General features: G+C 34.2%; 1 protein-coding gene across 2 annotated transcripts; it reads left to right on the top strand.

The window, feature by feature from the left end:
• Positions 1-7749: 7749 nt before the first annotated feature.
• On the top strand, positions 7750-17071 carry LOC111391411 (E3 ubiquitin protein ligase DRIP2-like). Of its 2 annotated transcripts, none has more exons than XM_023016624.1 (8): positions 7750-7832; positions 8088-8340; positions 8874-8973; positions 9794-10121; positions 10252-10700; positions 10811-10861; positions 15561-15633; positions 16443-17071. In XM_023016624.1, exons 2-8 carry the CDS (start codon positions 8226-8228, stop codon positions 16611-16613), a joined length of 1287 nt encoding a protein of 428 aa, XP_022872392.1. In that variant the 5' UTR covers positions 7750-7832; positions 8088-8225; the 3' UTR covers positions 16614-17071. The 2 variants fall into 2 exon arrangements, with proteins under 2 accessions (XP_022872392.1, XP_022872391.1); XM_023016623.1 differs by having other exon boundaries at positions 7771-7832; positions 8083-8340; positions 16443-16752.
• Positions 17072-18716: the final 1645 nt, after the last annotated feature.

Here is an 18716-nt window from a genome sequence, read left to right on the forward strand (position 1 = left end):
AACGTCTCGAATATTCCTATAAAGTGTTGTCTATATGGAGCGTCTTAAGGACCCTTGATCGACCTAGCACCTCGAATAGCCTCGACATGTCAAAAAACAATCATGTTAAGCTGTAGACATAACCAATTAGATACGAATTTTGCTAATCGTTATAGCATCTTGAATATTTCCGTCGTCCACATGGAGCATCTTAAGGACCTTCTCAACCTAGCACCTTGAATAGCCTCAACATGTCTATGTCATCCACCCATGGGTGGCCTAACATACACTTCATCTCATATGGCCTTGACCAAATGAGCTACGCCCACTTGGTCATGCTTGAGTCTAAGTGCCAAAGTCCATAAAATTACTCTCCAGACGAGTCTATATCCGCTCAACCTATATGATGCATTCGGCTCGCTATCCTTCAGGGAATCTTGAAACTTGAATCTCTAGTGAAGTAGAAGATTCATCCATATGGCAATAGCAATGGTAGTTTCGAAACTCACAAAAGATTGAATCAACACAAGAAAGCTGAGAATCAAAGTTTAGAGTTCAATAAAAAAACATTGAACCAAAGAATCAACACAATTGTCGATAATATATTAACCTCTTGATCACAAGATTCAAAAATCGCACCAGAATTGTTTGAATGCTACAAGAAATATTTCTTGATAAGTTTGAAAAATTAAGTTCAATAAAGAACAAGATAGAATATGCTCACAAATAATCTCTCAATTGTATGTATGAGAGTTGTTTACAGTGTAAATAATGTGCCCTATTTATAGGATACTCGTAAACCCTAATTAAAAATTGTATTAAAGTCTATTAATACAAAAAGTTACCATAAAGTAGAGTTCTAACTTAAATAAAATACAATGCAAAATTGAAAAAATCTCACGACCCAAACTAACTATGCGACTGCATAGTTTATTTCAATGCTGTCGCATAGACCATGCGGCCACATAGACCATGAAATTTTCTACGAGTTACCCTCGATAAATAGGTAGACTGCATGCCCAAGTAAACTATACGTTCACATAGTTCAACCTTTTTTCAGGTCCCACATTTTCTGCTCGCGCCAAGTCAATTTACTTCATGTCTTCTTCTGAGCCCAATATGAAACTTGTTTCTTTGCTCGCCATGATTGGTGTTTCATCCACATATCTATATCTACTAATCCCATTGCTTCTTTAACCCATTTTGCTTTCCACCTAGTCATCGAGTCCTCTTGAATGATCAATGATTTTTTGTCCGAACCGGCCTTCGTTCCTTAGATCACATCAAGGACAATAGGCCAGAGATACTCAATCTAATGATGTGTCTTGTCATTCAAGAACTTTTTAAAGCGCGTAAAACTTACTTTTGCCAATTTATGCAAGGCAATGGATAGTGCAAAAGTTGCACAACTCAAGGACAATGTCATCTCACTAACCACTTTCTATATTGAGAAGTGATACATGTACATAATTGTCTACATAATGGTATTCATAATTACACGTGGCACTGGATCTAGCGGGTGTTTGGCCCCCATTCTTAGCTAATTTTAATGGATGAAATAGTATTTTTTTGAAAAATGTGTGGTTAAAAAAGAAAGAAAAGTTTTTAATTTATGTGTAATATTATTTTATGGAAAATTATGTAGTTGAAAATAAAATAGTGAAAAAGAATGAGATAAGAATGGAGACCAAACATGGGCCTAACCTTTAATTCAAATCTCACACTTGCAAATCAACCTTCGAATGATTGTTACATCACGTTATGGACACCATTATATGCAATAATTACGTACAAACAGAATTTTCCTTCCATATTTATTCCCCCTCTTAGCAAGAGGTGGATCCAAAAACATGATTCGGTGGGTATAAGATAAAATTATGTAAAAATTATGGTTTAAAAGCTTTACATTGTGGACTAAACAATTATGTGGCTACTCCGTAAATGTCATGCGTCCACAGGCCCTTAATGGATCCACCGTTGTATAACTTTGCCAAAACTTTCTTAATTTGTAATCCTACACCTAAATCAACAAAATACAGATGGTTATTGGACCATCCTCCGTGGTGCCAATCTTGCATTCTAACATGTTATCTTACTGTGCACGAAATTTAGGAGTGAAGTTATCTCACGTCTTGTTGGCAGTCGCAATGTGAAAATTCAATTCCTGAGATATGAAATTGGACTCTTTGTAGGCGTAGTGTACAGACAGCTCCTGTTTCCTGACCTGTTGGGGCACATCCCGCAATTTACTTTCGACACAAAACTCTAGGGCGGGACGGTGAGGGCCCTCAAAGTTGGGATTCAATCTTTTTTTTTTTTTTTTTTAAATCTTGCACTCTAACGTGTTATCTTACCGTGCACGGAACTTACAAGCAGAAGGGAGGTGGACAATAAACGACAAGGTTGTTAGGATTTGAAGGTCAACAGATTAGAAATTCCAAGGTTTAAAAATTAATTTAACATTTGATATTTCAAATAGTGAGGAAATTTATTTTCCTAAATCGGTGTTAAAGATCCGAATTTAATATTATAAAATAAGTAAGCCCTTATTTGACCCCCATTTTTTTAGAAAGAATGAATTTTTAAATTGTGTATTGATGAAAAATTTGTGGTTAAAAAATAAGAAAAAGATTTGAATTTGCGTGTAATATTATTTTATTGAAAAATGTGCGGTTGAAATAATTCAAAACATTATTGAAAAATGTATTTTTCCAAAAGAATGGGGCTCAAACAAGGGCCTAGTGTGTGTTTGATTGCAGATGGAATTTGCGTGAAAATAAAATAAATTTTAGACAATTCAACTTCTCAACACTTATTTGTATGAAAATTAGTAATTAAATATATTTGATTAATTTAATTTTCAACTTAAAAAATATTATACTTGTTTATTTTCTATTGGTGTATGGATAAAAGATAGTGGACATATAAAATAGAGAAAGAGAGAGGGATTACTTGTAAAATAAAAATCACCCCATTCTTAAATAAAATGTCTTCTTTGTTTTTGATGTTAATATGGTCATATAACCAAACATTGGAAAATATTTTCATAAAAAAATTTGTCAATCAAATACTTAAATCATATTTTTCATAGAAAATAAAGTCAATCAAATACATTTTGAGTTATGGTATTTGTTTTGATAATAAGTTTTTCTGTTTTAGGAATTTTAATGGGTTTGAAAAAGTTTCTAAAACAAATTTTATGGGATAATCATAGTTGGATCCCACTGGTTAAGTGTAGATTGATGCAGCGGTGAATCGTTTGATGATATGGTAACACGTAAATTGAGACTTTTTCGGAAACTTAAAATTACATTAACAGCTTAAAAACACCACATCTAAGAGAATTTTTGAAGATCTTAGATTACACCTAGATAGCGTCATAAGACATAAGACGAATCAAAACACATACATACAAAGTTATGTTTTTTCTGTATCCACATGTTTTGATTCATTTCGAGTCTTTAGCATTGGATCTCTAAGTCTTTTAGTTTGTACATTTCTTCATTTTGTTGTTCGGGTATGCTCAGAGTACTTGTATACGTCACTTAATCTTTGTTTGTCCGGATATGTCCAATGTACTTATATATGAGTTTTGAATAATATAATTTACATTTATAGATCAAGAAAATATTTGCTTTTTTTTTTTTCTGAAATTTTCCGAGGTTAGCATTGACTTGTACTTGTATTTAGGGTACATTTGATTGTCAATATTTTTTATGAAAAATATTTTTTTACCTAAATTTCTACTTTTGTGCTGTTTGTTGACATTTTTCTATGGAAAATATTTTTTACTTTTGGTCACGTGATCATATTTTTCTCAAAATCAAGAAAATATTTTCTTTAAGGCGAGTAGTATTTTATTTTCCAGTGAATCCACTCTCATTTTCTCTCATATCATCTCTCATCTACTTACCAATAAAAAATAGATAAATATAATATTTTATAAGTTGAAAACTAAATCAATCAAACCCGTATACTTAATATTTTCCACACAAATAAGTTCTAGACAATTGAATTGCCTAAAATTTATTTTCTTTTCATACAAATTTCATGCTCACAATCAAATCCACACTTAGTGTAAAACTAAAATTTAGAAAAAGATTGAAAAAAACTTACTCAATTTAAATTTATAAGTATAATAAATATATTGATTTATATAACAATTTAGGTCCCATTTGATTTCCATTTTTCTAAGGATGAGAACGAAAAATATATTCGTTATAGGACCCATCCAAGAGATAAAAAGTCAAATATGGTGGTTTGATGTGATGAATAACGATTATATTTTTCATTTTTGTGGCAGAAAAAAAAAGAAAATCAAATGGGGGCTTAGATTAAGTGCTTGTTTGGTAGGGATTTTGATAATTGATTTTTTGATCATTAGAGAGAAAAATGGGTCCTACATGTGAGAGAAAATTTTCAAAAATGACGGTTGAAATAGTGAAATAACGGTTAAAAAATTGATTTTAATTGACTTTTAAACCCTAAACAAGCTCTAAGAGGTTTGTTTTAAATTGAAAATAAAAATAAAAATTAGATGCTATCCATGTGATCAATTTTCATAGGAGAAGCGCGATGGTGAAATTTGAATTAATCGAGGGTATTATCCCCGTTTGGCCATCATTATTTTAAAATTTAATAGGTGAAATAGTATTTTTTTTTTTGAAGAATTGATAGTTAAAAAAAAATGAAAATTTTTCGGTTTACAGGTAATATTATTTTATAAAAGATTATGTGGTGGAAAATACGGAAAAGAAAAATAAATTTTAACTGGAGCTAAAGCTGCCGCCGTAAATTTTGACCTCCGCTAACATGCGAATTTTTGACCCCATGTGGCCCATGACCGGCCCATCATTTACATGAAGTAGGCGCTCACCAGGCTCATGCTATTGCTTGGACCCACTTGCCTAAACTCTCGGTGAATAATAAGCATTTCTAATTGGAGAAATAGCAGAAGAGGTCTGCAAACTTTAACTCGCGTTGCATTTTGGTTTCCAATCTTCATATTGCAGCATTTACATATCCAATATTTTATTGGGAAAATTACATCATTGCAGGTATTTGAAGATCACACTTCAAAAATCAGGTACAAAACATATTTAATCAGAAATCATGTAATAATTTAATATTTTATTAATAATAATTATATTCCTAATTCAATACCCACCAGAAAACCTAAATCATTTTATCCCATTATCTCTCTCTCTCTCTCTCTCTCTCTCTCTCTTACTCTCCTCAACAATGAGTAGCCATAGTTGGAAGCCGTCGTCGGAGAGCACCGTCGACGATGCTGTTGTGATCTACTGCTATGCGATCTGGAGATGGTGCAGTCTGTCTATTGCACTGCTCACGAAAAGTTGCCTCTCTATCACTCTGCGTGCAGCGATGTCGCCGTTCATCGCGCTGTCGTGTGCAATCGACGCTGCTAATGGTGTTAGTGGATCGTGGTAGTGCTGATGGAGTTGGTGGTTCGTAGCAAGTGCAGTGATGCCACTATGACTACAATTGATGGGATCCAATTCTAAATAGTTCCGCAGTGCTCTCGGTCAATTGGGACTGTTGAGGTGGTGATGATGTGTGGTTGTGGTTTTAGTGACAGTGGTTTTGGTGATGTGGTGGTTGTAATTGGATTTGGTCGGTTGTAGTTCTAGCCGCAATGGATTTGGATGGTGATGCGATGGTCTTGGCGATTCGATCTGTTGAGTTGGCGGTGGTTTTAGTGGCGATGGTTTTGGTAATGTGGTGGAGGTGATTGGATCTAGTGGGTTGTTGTTCTAGCGATGGTGGTTTTGGATGGGAGTTTGGGTGTAGTGGTGGTGGGCTTTCTCTTACTTTTTGGGTGATGGTGACTGTGACGTTGGTTGGCGGTGGTGGTCGTGGAAGTGGCGACGGTGGTTGTGGATGGGATGGGTGGCGGGGGCGATGGTGGTGGTGCTGGTCCAATCTGATTGTTGGTGGTGTGGAGTAGACGGCGATGGTGGTGGTGGTGATTTTTTTTGCTAAATTGGTGTTTGTTTTGTTGACAATATTGGTAGCATTGCAGTCGATGGTGTGGTGCAAGCGGCAATTGCACGGTAGTGATTTGTGATTGGTGTTTGTTTTGTTGACGGTGTGGTGCAATCGACGATTGGATTGTGGTGATTTGTGACCAAGATTAGTGTTGGATGGGACCGGTGGTAGGGGTGATCATAAAGTTTGGTTTGGTCTGTGACCTTAAAAATTGACTATCTGTGACAAAAAAGAATAATCTGTGACCTCAACGATTTGGTCCGTGACCTTAAAATTTGACGATCTGTGACTAAAATAATAATATGTGACCTCAACGATTTGGTCCGTGATCTTAAAATTTGATAATCTGTGACTAAAAAAATCTGTGACCTATAAAATTTTCGATTTGTGACCTTGAAATAATCCGTGACCAATTCATTTAATAATATGTGACTGATATATAAATCTGTGAAATCTGTGACCATTATTTGTTTAACTGTGACTTTAATATATTTATTTAATAAATAATTTTAATTAATTAAATACAAACCTGAATTTTGAATTTTTCAACTTTTTACCCGACTTTTGAAATGGTGTAAAAAATACACTTTAAATATGATTTTTTCCCTATTTTATTCTCTGTAGCACTCAGGTATCCACAATTTTATTTTACTCAAATCGTGATATTCGCATTAATTATTGATCATCACAACTTACATCAATTTTATCGTGATATTTACAGCATTTACATGTCCAATATTTTATTTCTGTAGCACTTAGGTATCAACAATTTTATTTTACTCAAATCGTGATATTCGCATTAATTATCGATCATCACAACTTAGGTGAAGGTGGGCCTTACATCAATGTATTTAAATGCATCACAATTTAGTTGAATAGCTAATTAGAGGTTACACACAACCAAAATTAGCAATAATTATTACTAATAACAAATAACAATATTCATACTATTGTCTTCAATTAAAGAATAATAATAATTGGCATTACTGATCATCATCATCACGTTACTTGATAATACAGTGAGTTAGTGACATTAATCTCATGTTTTATTCTCATTTTCTAAAACTCATTTTTGATTATATATTTCACGAGACTCATATTTTTTTTATCAATTTTTTCAAATACACAATTTATTAACTTTTATTAAAATTTACTGAAAATTTATTTTTTATCTAAACCCAACATGTACTAAATTATAGGTGCAATTTAAATGCAGGACCAAGTCACGTATATTACAGGACATGTTAAATAAACATGATGATAGCCTTTAAATAAACTCTCCATTAGATCCCATTTTTTGTAATTATAACTATCGTCAATCTCTTTGACATGGATGTGAGAAGAATAATAATTTTTATTCGTGTTTATTATTTAATTTTTGGTTTATTTGAAGATAAGGGTAAATTCGTCAGTATAATAAAATCTTATTTGTTAAATGAACGAAGGATGAAATTGTCCACTTAGACTTAGGTGCCACTAGAATGAAAGTGATGATATAAATGCTCCATTTGAAGAATCAAAATTTCTTTTGCACAGAATTTGTGGTGTCAGAATTTCACCAAGTGACAATACTTGGTTTATTTATTATTATTATTTTTTTAACTGGATGCTGCCATGTGTATTCTGTGAACATTTCGGCTGAAAATGTCAGAACACATAGCACTTCTATTTGAAGAATAGGGACCAGTGTGCAACATGCATCTAAAAGCGGGGACCTTTCTGCTATTTTCCCTTTCTAATTTCAGATTTTTAATTTGCTAAATGCTAATTTGTTTCATAAGCAAGCCCACACCCACTCCCTCTCTCTTTCTGGATTTCGGCTGCTCCCAATTTTCATCCTCCAGGTACAGATCATCTGTGAGACATCTCAACGCACTACACCGCACGGTCCTCACCCACCCTATCCCCGCCCATCTCCTCCGCACCAAATCCATCGCTAACCCACGTTCTTCTTTCCCCCCAATTTCAACTCCATAGATTTATGGGTTCTTATAATAATAGTCCACTCCGCATCTCTGCATAATCACGTGTTCACATATTGTTTGATGTGCTTGTAGTTTGATTTTGTCGTAACAATTTTGGGTTTGGGTTTAGTGCAGAAAGTGAGAATGGACGTAAATTCAATGTTTCATGTGGTGGCGCTAGCATGCACGGCATGAATACGTGGTGGTAGAGTTGAGTTCGTTAGGTGTAGTTTCTGCCGTTGATTTAGAAGGTTGCCAAGATCTAGAGTTCAGATGTTGAATCAGACAGTGAAGGTGAATAGGGACACAATTGCGGCATGCATGACATGCCCTCTCTGCAATAAGCTCTTCCGCGATGCCACCACTATTATCGAATGCCTACATACGTGTGAGTTGCTCTCTTTTGCCGTAATTGTTTGAAATCATATTATTTTTTTTTTCTACTTTGGTCCGGAATTTAGTGCTAATTAGTCGAATTTTGGTTTTCTTCGGATTGTCGGGTTTCATTATCAGTTTCTCGACTTGAGTTTGCATTTTGTGTTATGGATTCTAGGTTTTGTCATGAATTGCGGTCTATTTCTCTGGGAACTTTTGATGTTTTCATGGGTTTTTAGTAATTACAAATATGTTCGTACGTTTCTCATCTGTATGCCCTTCTGTGTGGACTTTTTTCATATTTATATTTTCAGTTTCTGATTACGTGAGATTTTCTATTTCCTGCTCGAGTTGTTAACCGCCACCTGAAGCTCCGATTCTTCCCCGAGAAACTCTACATTTGATGTGAGCTAGATTTTGCAATGCCAACTTTATTTTGGTTCTCATTTGTATTTTCTGAGCTTCAAGAATTTTTCTTTAATCATTGGATAATCTTTGGAAAATTTGGTTGAGAAATCTGATATCTTGTTTCTGAATATCATCCAGTTTGTAGGAAATGCATTTTTGAGAAGCTTTCAGACGAGGAATTGGAATGCTGTCCAATATGCAATATTGATTTAGGATGTGTCCCAGTTGAGAAGTTGAGGTCTGATACTTCTTCTAACTCCATGATGCGTTCTTACCACTACTTTCTCTAGTGTAAGATAATAATGAACACAAACACTTAAACGGAAGGAAATAAATTGAAAATAATTCATGCATAAATTTTTATCAGATCATTTTGGTTTCCAGATCTCATCTGTATAGTACTAAACCCCCTCTCCCCCCATACTGGAAACTCTCATTTAGTGGAACTATACTTGTAGTATCTTTTTTAGTTCACAGTCTTGTTACCAACTTATTGGTATTGCAATGTTAAGCTGGTTGTTCATAGGGTGAAGCATGGGCATGATACAACAGGATATCTCAGATTGCAAGAATAAACTGACATTTGGAACTCATATTATGTGAAATGTACCGTACAACATCCTTAGGTTGATTCGATGTGCAGGCAATTAAAGTTCAGGCAACACTAACTTAACATTGACAATTTTAAAGTTATGCAGAATGAAAAATAATTAAAAAAAAAAAAAGGTATAACAAGACAATGATTTAGGAGCTCCATGTAAAAAATTTACCCAAGCTCTAGGTTAACTGGTGTTTTTATTAGTATTTATTATAAGGACTTATATTTACATGTATTGAAGTTTTGGGAAGCGGGTTTATCACTGTCCTAATACAGGTGGAGACTATAGGGTATTACTCTCAGCATTTGATGTGGAGTAGGGCTTGTTAGTGTATTTAATGATAAGATTATGTGCTCTTCTTTTTTGGGCACATAAGTACCTTAATGTTTGTAGATTCGGCATTGGAAAGATCAGAATTATTTTTTTTGTCAAGCATGTCTATTGATATTTGAGTATTAGGCCGGATCATAATTTGCAAGATGTAAGGACTAAGATATTCCCTTACAAGAGGAGAAAGGTGCTGGCACCTGAATTGGTGACTCCAGTTACATTACCGGCAAAGAGAAAGGAAAGATCCCTCTCATCATTGGTTATTGGTACTCCTAGAGTATCGATACAGAGTGGCATGACTGGAAGAAGATCAAAGTCTGTTGCAAGGAAAGCATCAAGAGGTTCCAGTTTTACCATAGAGAAACCTTTTAAGAAAGATGAAGACTCCATGGAAGACCATCTCGATAGCTCTAGCTCACCCGAGACTTTGAACAAATTCTCTCAGAACAACAGGAAGGTAAGGAATATATTTTGAAGCTTGACAGACATTGCCTCATACATAGGCTTCTTCCATATGCTTTATTCTACCTGCCTTGTCATATTTTCATAGACTCAACTTTTCATGCTCAGTGACCTTGCTTTTGCAGAACTCCAGTGCTATCCATCCATCTAGCTTCACAACACCAGATAATGGAAGAGAGAGTGGTTCTGAACCAAGGGAAGGGAAAGTTGATCCTTGGAAACCTTTAAATTATTTGGTGGACGCTGCAAGTAGGAGTAAGTCTTCAAAATTTACCTCGCAAGGTTCTGCTGCTAAATCAGAAGCTCTACTATCCCAAGACAATGAAGGACATGTTCGTAAAACCAAAAGTAAAGAACATGGTCAGAAATCGGTACTTCAAGATGGGAAGATCAGCAGTGCATGTTCCCCCCCTGATTCAGTAAAACCTAAAAAATTGCGCAAAATCCGCCAGAAAAAGGCTCAGAATTCTGGGGAATTTAGGATCTCACCCCAGACTGTGCTTGATGCTATCAGTATTAAAGGTGAAAGGAGAAACAATCCAATTTGGTTCTCGCTGGTGGCTGCTGATAACCAGTATGAATTTACTTCATCTCCCTATTGACTAGATATTCTGTAGGGACTGTATGTGGTTATGTGTTCAATCTACCTATCCATATCATCTAATTTCTTTATTATGTTTTCAGGGATGGAGATACACCCTTGCCGCAGATTTCTGCAAGTTTCTTGAGAATAAAGTGAGTTCTCATTAGCTTCCTTTCATTTTGATTGTTCAGTGAACATTTTATTTGGTCAGATAGTGGATATTTATTATTTAGAGACGTTGATCTGGTATTATTCCCCCAAAAATCTGTAGTTCACATAATGATGTTAATTTGATATTGATAAAACTACCCGATTAAACACAGTACCACATGTTTTTTTGGGGTTTCAAGATATGGGTGGCTTGCCGGCAGACATTCTCCCTATGTTGAGCATTTGTTAAATTATCCTCCTCTTTTCTGGTCTCTTTGGCTCATGCATGAGAGTATTGTTAACTGCAGTGAACTATTCGTACACCGGATAATTATACCATACTGCCTTTATGGCCAGCATAATACTAATTGCATAATAAAAATAGATGGCTTTTGTTCTTGTACGAAGTTTGAGAGGACTCCTACAATTACATTAGTGCGCACTTACTCTGGTCAGCTCTATTGTAGTGTGAGTATGATAATACAGTTAGCTTCTTCCTGGATTTTATGTCCTGCTTTTGTTTTGTTTATCTAGGTTTGTTTTAAGTGGTTGGCATTTATTGAAGCATTGAATATTTATTATCTCCTTGGAGATACTTGAAGCCCCTTGGGCATCGATTCTGATCTGATTGCGTCACAAATCAGCAAAATCTTACTCAATAGTTTGATAATGTATGCACTATGTTCTGGAGCCATATGGTTTGATGGTGGCTTGGAAGCAATAAGTTGAACCACTTGATTTAAAAGTTTATGCCATTGGAGGGATCTATGTATATCCTCTTCAACATGTCTCCTCACATGTAGACGAGATTTCCTTTTTCTTAAAAACATGACACATACACAAATTCATTAAAGAATTGGTGGCAGGACTTCAACTCAAGGTCTTATGAGTCTCACTTAAATCTTGTCTTCAACACTGTCCAACTTAAAAAAATCTAGTTTCCACTGCTGAGTCCTTTCAAATTGATTTACTATGTGATTCTGGTGACTCTCAAATGAAGTGATGCAGACATTATGTTAGGGGAAAGAAATGGTAGAAAGAAAATGAAAGAAGCATCATCTTTTGTTATTGAATTGCCGTTGCTTTCTTGATGTAGGAAGCTTGTAAACAAAGATTCGCAATCAACAATTTATGAGACTTGAGAAGAAAGCGAGAGAAAAAGAAGAAAGGGTAGAGAATAGTGTGAATTTAGTGCGAGAAAATAGAGTTTGCTAAGTTATCAAGTCTGACTATTACAATGGCAATCTCTCTTTATCTAGAGTTTAAGAAAACTTAATCTAAGAAGGAAATTAAGGTGGTAAACCCTAATTTAAGTCAAACTAGAAAACTATAATAAACTGAAATAAGCTAATTTAAATCAAACTAAATCTGTGTTCCAGATCTACTAAGAATATATTTTATTCTTATCTTCTTTCCCCAGCATTTCTATTCTTTTAATTTGAGGGAGTTCAGTTCCACTCTTCCTACTGCACATAATGTATGTTATTACTGTTGTCACTGTTTGTGACTGATGCTATTGCTACTGTCATTGCCATTTTGTGTGGCAAAGCAACATTTTTCCCCAAAAGTGTCCCAGTTGCCCACGAGTTCTTCCAATATTCATTAGAAGCCCCCTAAAATGAAAAGCAGTCACAAGCATCAACTTCTACCCAGTGGTGTATGGATGTGCTAGTTTCCTGCAATTTTAACATGAGCACTGCTTGTTCACAATATATTGCTATTTGGTTGTTCATGTTATGAATAACTGCCTTCATAATTGTAATTTATTTGACTTGCCTCGTGTTAAGATATAGTGTGATAATCGAAATAAATCTATTGGAAGAGGCTCATTAGCCCAAACCTTTGTCAGCCAAAATAAAGTCCTATTCTTGCCTCCGGCAGTCTCTTCAATTCAAATTCCAATTTTTTAGCATGTGGTCCCAAAATCCCCTCTCCTAGCTGCTCCATAGCCAGTCTTTCTACCCAAGCATATCTTCCCAGACCTCAAGGCTCATTTGACATGTTCATGTTGGAACCGATGAGTGATTAGAGCTGTATAACATCCCAATGTATCACTTTTGGGAATTGACTTCTATTAGAGCTTACAATTTTAAACATGATGCTTAGAGATAATTGTTTGTAGGTTACATTTGAACTAGGTTACTTGAAAACTAAAGAATACTAAAATATGAGTTGTAACTTGTAGTAATTGTGCTGTTGAAGGAAGTCTCTTTTAGAACTTCAGGTGTAGTATCAAAGTTACATTTGAAGTTCTTTGGAATCTTATATGTGAGTTCAAATCTCATATTAGTTACACAGATATAACCGTATGACAAAATGAACCTCCCTTAGTGATGCAGCGGAAAAATGAAAAGATTCAATGCACTCCAAAAATCCTTTGATTACGTGAATGTATATATATGGGAGTCAAAGATTCATTTGATAACAAAGAATGCTTAAAATTCAACAAGATGAGAAAGTTCTCAATTTTTATTCATTAATCAATCAACCCAAAAATAATAATAGTTAAAAAAAAAAGGAAAAAAAGCTGACAACTTATAAAGTGTTTAAATAGAAAAACCTAGATAGGACAAAAGCTTAAACTTGCAGGATGTAAGTTCCCTTAGTTATAGCTTAAATTGAAAGAAATAAAATAATAGAAAAACCCTAATTTAGTTTTTAGACTTCACCACTTGGTCAGCCATGAAGTATGGAGTTGTAGTTTCAGGTAAAATACGAGAAAGTCTTTCTTCATTATTGAAGAATGCACTTAGTGTCTGATATAGATCTTGGGAGAGCTATACCTTAAGAGCTAACTATTGATGTTGGAGAGCCAAGTCTATATAAACTACACAACGAAAATCAATACTTATGATGTGGGCTTCAAATCCCATACCTTGCAATGAGAATCATGACAATCTACCATGCTTCGGCATCCCCGCGCCCACATCGAACTGGCTTTGCATTTGCCCATTACTAGTCCTAAAATGGAAAAGGGACTATTTTATTGACTTGGAAACGTGAAAGTACATAGTTGTTTAAAACATGAAGTCGTGGTCCATCAAGGGGACCACTTGTCTCCTTTTATAGCTGATTTTGGAAGGGGACCATGAAGACGCAATTATTGAGAAAAGGTGCCTCTTCGTATTCCACAACAGTGTCATTCTATTTTCTACCACACGAGTGGCAATATTGCAGATTGCCTATGCTCAATCTCTCGTGAAACTCCGGCTCTTGCCTTCTTTATGCTTTTGACGGTGATGGAATTATGCGCATCTCAAACTCTACTTAACCTTGTTTCTTTCACCTTTTTTTTTTTTTTTTTTTTTTTAATTTTTTTTTTTGGGGGGTTTTTTTCCTTTTTTTTTTTTTTTTTTTTTAATTTTTTTTTTTGGGGGGTTTTTTTCCTTTTTTTTTTTTTTTTTTTTTAATTTTTTTTTTTGGGGGGTTTTTTTCCTTTTTTTTTTTTTTTTTTTTTAATTTTTTTTTTTGGGGGGTTTTTTTCCTTTTTTTTTTTTTTTTTTTTTAATTTTTTTTTTTGGGGGGTTTTTTTCCTTTTTTTTTTTTTTTTTTTTTAATTTTTTTTTTTGGGGGGTTTTTTTCCTTTTTTTTTTTTTTTTTTTTTAATTTTTTTTTTTGGGGGGTTTTTTTCCTTTTTTTTTTTTTTTTTTTTTAATTTTTTTTTTTGGGGGGTTTTTTTCCTTTTTTTTTTTTTTTTTTTTTAATTTTTTTTTTTGGGGGGTTTTTTTCCTTTTTTTTTTTTTTTTTTTTTAATTTTTTTTTTTGGGGGGTTTTTTTCCTTTTTTTTTTTTTTTTTTTTTAATTTTTTTTTTTGGGGGGTTTTTTTCCTTTTTTTTTTTTTTTTTTTTTAATTTTTTTTTTTGGGGGGTTTTTTTCCTTTTTTTTTTTTTTTTTTTTTTTTTAAATTTTTTATTTGGGTATATAAATTTTATATGTGGTGATATATTTGTTTTTTATAGGCTTGTATGTATATAGAAGCCAAAAAAAAAAGGGAAAAATAAAAAAGAAAAAACTTCAGCTGGTGCATTTCATTTTCCATTGTTTAGGTTCAAATGTCAAAATCCAGTTGGTAATCATGATTGTCAAAGAGCTAGTAATTATAAATTTTTCTTGAGATGTATCTACCATAGATCGAAGGGGTCATTAAGCTTAAATTATTTACTTTCCACATTGCAATTCAGCCATAAAGAGATGGAATAGCTTCATACTTTTCAGTTTTGTGAAAGTTTATCATCATGTTGAAGATATTATTCCAATGATGCATCAAATTGAAAGAGAGAAAGCAACGGCGTGCTGTATGGTTAAAACTTACTCCTATAGTATCCTATAAAATAATTAATTTCTCCTCCAATGGAATTCAGCAATGCACATGCATAAAGAGAAGGGGTTACAAAAGAAATTTAGCTGTCAAGCATTTCATTTGTCTTTATCTTTCTCTTGGGATTGGGTTTCTTTTTCTTTCGGGGTGGGGATGGGGGTGTTATCTCGTGATTGAATTTATCATTTTCTTGTATGGCATCTAGACTTAAGAATACAACGTGGTTCTCCGAGTATTTCATTGTCCCTCTGGAGAATAAAGTTGAAGGGCACAGCACAATCTGGTTTTTGGTCTGCTCTTGCAGATCTTATAGCATGTTATACTGATGTGTTCTATTGTAGTCAAGAAATATTCTTATTTATACCTGTTTCATTCGCTCACAGGGATGGGAGCATGCCCGTTTCTTTTATCCAAAAATACCTGATGAGAAAACTGGATCTTACAAGCGAAGATGAGGTAAGTAAATTTAGCCCCAAGTTTTACAAGCGGTGACTTCAGTTAATAATAGTTTTATTAAATTTAAGCAAATTTGGGCGAGTCTTGGATTTTGTAACGTGCATGCTTGGCAAGTGATAAAACTAAAATTTAAGCGATTAAAGTTGTGGGTCATATCGAATGTGTGGATAATAAGTGGGGAATAAAATGTACATTTGATCACTTCCCAAACACTCTCTAAGGTGATACATCTCTGTTTCACTAAAATTTCCAATGCTTCTTCAACTGCGCATTTATGTTTGAAATTTGAAAATGGAGAGAACAAAGTTGAATAAGTTGTCATCAGATTTCTCAGCTTCTCTCGGCAACTCGTGCTTCCTTGGCACCTCCATAGTTTTCTCCCTCTTATATCTACGGCCAACAGAAACTACCCTCTGCCTGCCACTACAGTGCATCCCCTGCTGCCACTGTATTTCCCATGATTAACCACCATTACCAGCTGCATCCCCCACTTCCCAAGAACTTCAGAGTTTGCATCTTCGGGAAATACTTTCCACCCTAAAAATTCATATCTTACATACCCAACTTAGTATTGCCCTATACTGCCCCATCAAAACCACCAACCATATACTATCACGAATACTGCCAAACAAGTTTTTCGATAATTCTATCAGGATTGTTTTATGAGAGAATTTCTTTATACTATTGTCTAGAATGTTTGATTTGGATATTAAATGAGCATATACCGTGCTGTAGACTCTAAGCGATTGGCATATGTGATAGATTACTGAACCTAGAGATTGCTTATTGTTCTGCTGATTATTTTGTAGGTTGAAATTAAATGCATGGGCAAGTCAGTAGTTCCCACATTGCAACTAAATAATTTGATTGACTTGTGGCTTCAATCAACTTCTTCAGAAAAAGTGTCAGCAACAATTGGTTCATCCGCTTCAGATTTCGTAATGATACTGGTGTATGCTCACAGAGTCCCAGCTCCTTGAATGTATTCACCTCGATTCTTTATATCTTCAATAATCTATATAAATACCATTTAAGATTTCGGAATAAGTTGAAGTTGCACTTCCTCACCCTGTCTCCGTTATGAGCACTTCTTGTGATATCTTATTTCTTACTGCTGTTACAATAGCCATAAATGGAGAGAGAGACTCGTTCTCCGAGTCAGCTTACTGGGTGGCTTCTTTCTTTTTGGGAAAGTAGTTGCACGGAAGCAGATGAATCGCTGAATTGGTTCATGAACTGCCGGAGGTTTTAAGTGCGCTATAGATTGGGGTGTTTCGTGTGTCTGTTTCTTTGGACATCTGTACATTAGTGCATCTACTATGTAGGTGAATTTTCATTATATGGAGTGATTTTCTCCCATCATCTTGGACTTGTAGAATGTACTATTATTACCATTTGACTTTATAGTAATTTTGTTTGATGTCTTCTACTTGAGCTCCATATGTGCCTTTATATGATAAAATGTAGTTTTATGTTTTCTTCAAATGCAATTTCCTTTAATTAATTAGTGCATGTTTGGTTGTGCTTTCAAGTTGGTCTAATATCATTTTAACCAAGCATTAATGAGGAGTTAAAAGTTTTTTGACTTTTAACTGAATATTCTTTGAGACCTACTACTTATAAGCACCGAAAAGCTGCATGGTACTTGGGGGACACTTGACATAAATTCTCGATTTTTTGGTAAGGCTAGAACAATATAAAAGTAAGCAGATGATCTAAAGTTACGATTATAGTACAAATGCCTCGTGTATCACAAATACATTAAAAAAATGTCTATAGTAGAAAGAATTAGAACTAGGAACGACATCTTCTAGTGTGATCTTGTTTTAACCTTTTCAATGATTTTACCACTTTTGAGGTTGTCTTGCCACTTTAGGCGGGGTATCTTCGGTTGACCAATCAAGAAAATTGATTATGCATTTGCATTACATGCTGCATCAAGAAGCGAGTTTAGAAGATCAACTGCAAAATTCTCACCAAAGATGTCATAACATAATATGACGAAATTTACATTGAATAGCAGAAAACCCAGAGTCGTTAGGTTGGAGTTTGACAAAATCAAGAGGCTGGGGGATAGCTAGCATAGCAATCATCAAATAATGGAGAAACAAATTAATCTCATCCATTTTTAAATTTTTTTTAATCATTTAACGTATTTTTTGAATCAACGTGTCAATGGGGTGTCATTGTGTTAAGGATTATTTTACTTGTATTTCCAACAAAAATGACTAAAATTTTAGTCAAGGCGATGTCTGTTGCATATCAAGTTTTATATAACCTATCACATTAAACATGTCAAGGTTAGCACGGGAATTGATTCATATTTTTGGAACTAAAAGTAGTTCTTTTTAATTTTCAAATAGTAATGAGGATTTAAGAGTAATTTTTCAAAATTTATTTAATTTCACTTTCGACATGGCATATTACATGGACGAGATGATTTATCTCCTCCATTAAAACCCAAAATGTATTTTTGTCTTCTTTTTTTCTTTTCAATCATACATTTTTCAATAAAATAACATTACACTACAATTCAAAAAAATTTCTTCTTTTTTAATTACACATTCTCCAAAAATATTACTATTCCAAAATACATTTTTCCTAAAAACTAATTTGAATGGAGCCCAAACATGGGCTTAATCAATAGTCACTGAACTTTATTATCAATTATTACTAGCTCACCGAAACTTAAAAATTTACTTGTTGCTTTCTTGCAGTAATATTCTCAGTCCGAGAGTTCTAAAGAGAAGAGAAAGCTTCAGGTTCGATATGGAGTTTTGTTTTTACAACAGGTTGAAAGCAGTGCCCGCTCCCTCTCATCGAACTTTGTTGTAGGTCAATTGCTCATCGAAATTTAAGTAGTGTTTACTGAACTTTGTTATATGTTACTACTTACTTACCAAAATTTAAAATGCGTTGCTCATCCAAATTTGAAAAAACTTACTCTTCCATCACACGTCATTTTCATTGGTCCACGTTGACAAAAATCAATGTGATTGATGAAAAATCCTACATGGCACTGACGAAGTTAAAAAAAAAAAAAATGATAGCGTGGACAAAAAAAGTTACTTGTTGCACAACAA

Source organism: Olea europaea, unplaced genomic scaffold (genome assembly GCF_002742605.1).
Source record: "Olea europaea var. sylvestris unplaced genomic scaffold, O_europaea_v1 scaffold792, whole genome shotgun sequence".
Taxonomy (NCBI): domain Eukaryota; kingdom Viridiplantae; phylum Streptophyta; class Magnoliopsida; order Lamiales; family Oleaceae; genus Olea; species Olea europaea.

Excerpts from the sequence above, each read along its gene's own strand:
- LOC111391411 (XM_023016624.1), top strand. The coding sequence starts at position 8,226 with ATGTTGAATCAGACAGTGAAGGTGAATAGGGACACAATTGCGGCATGC. Across the intron at positions 8,341-8,873 it reads TATCGAATGCCTACATACGT|TTTGTAGGAAATGCATTTTT; the intron begins GTGAGTTGCTCT and ends AATATCATCCAG. Across the intron at positions 8,974-9,793 it reads GTCCCAGTTGAGAAGTTGAG|GCCGGATCATAATTTGCAAG; the intron begins GTCTGATACTTC and ends TTTGAGTATTAG.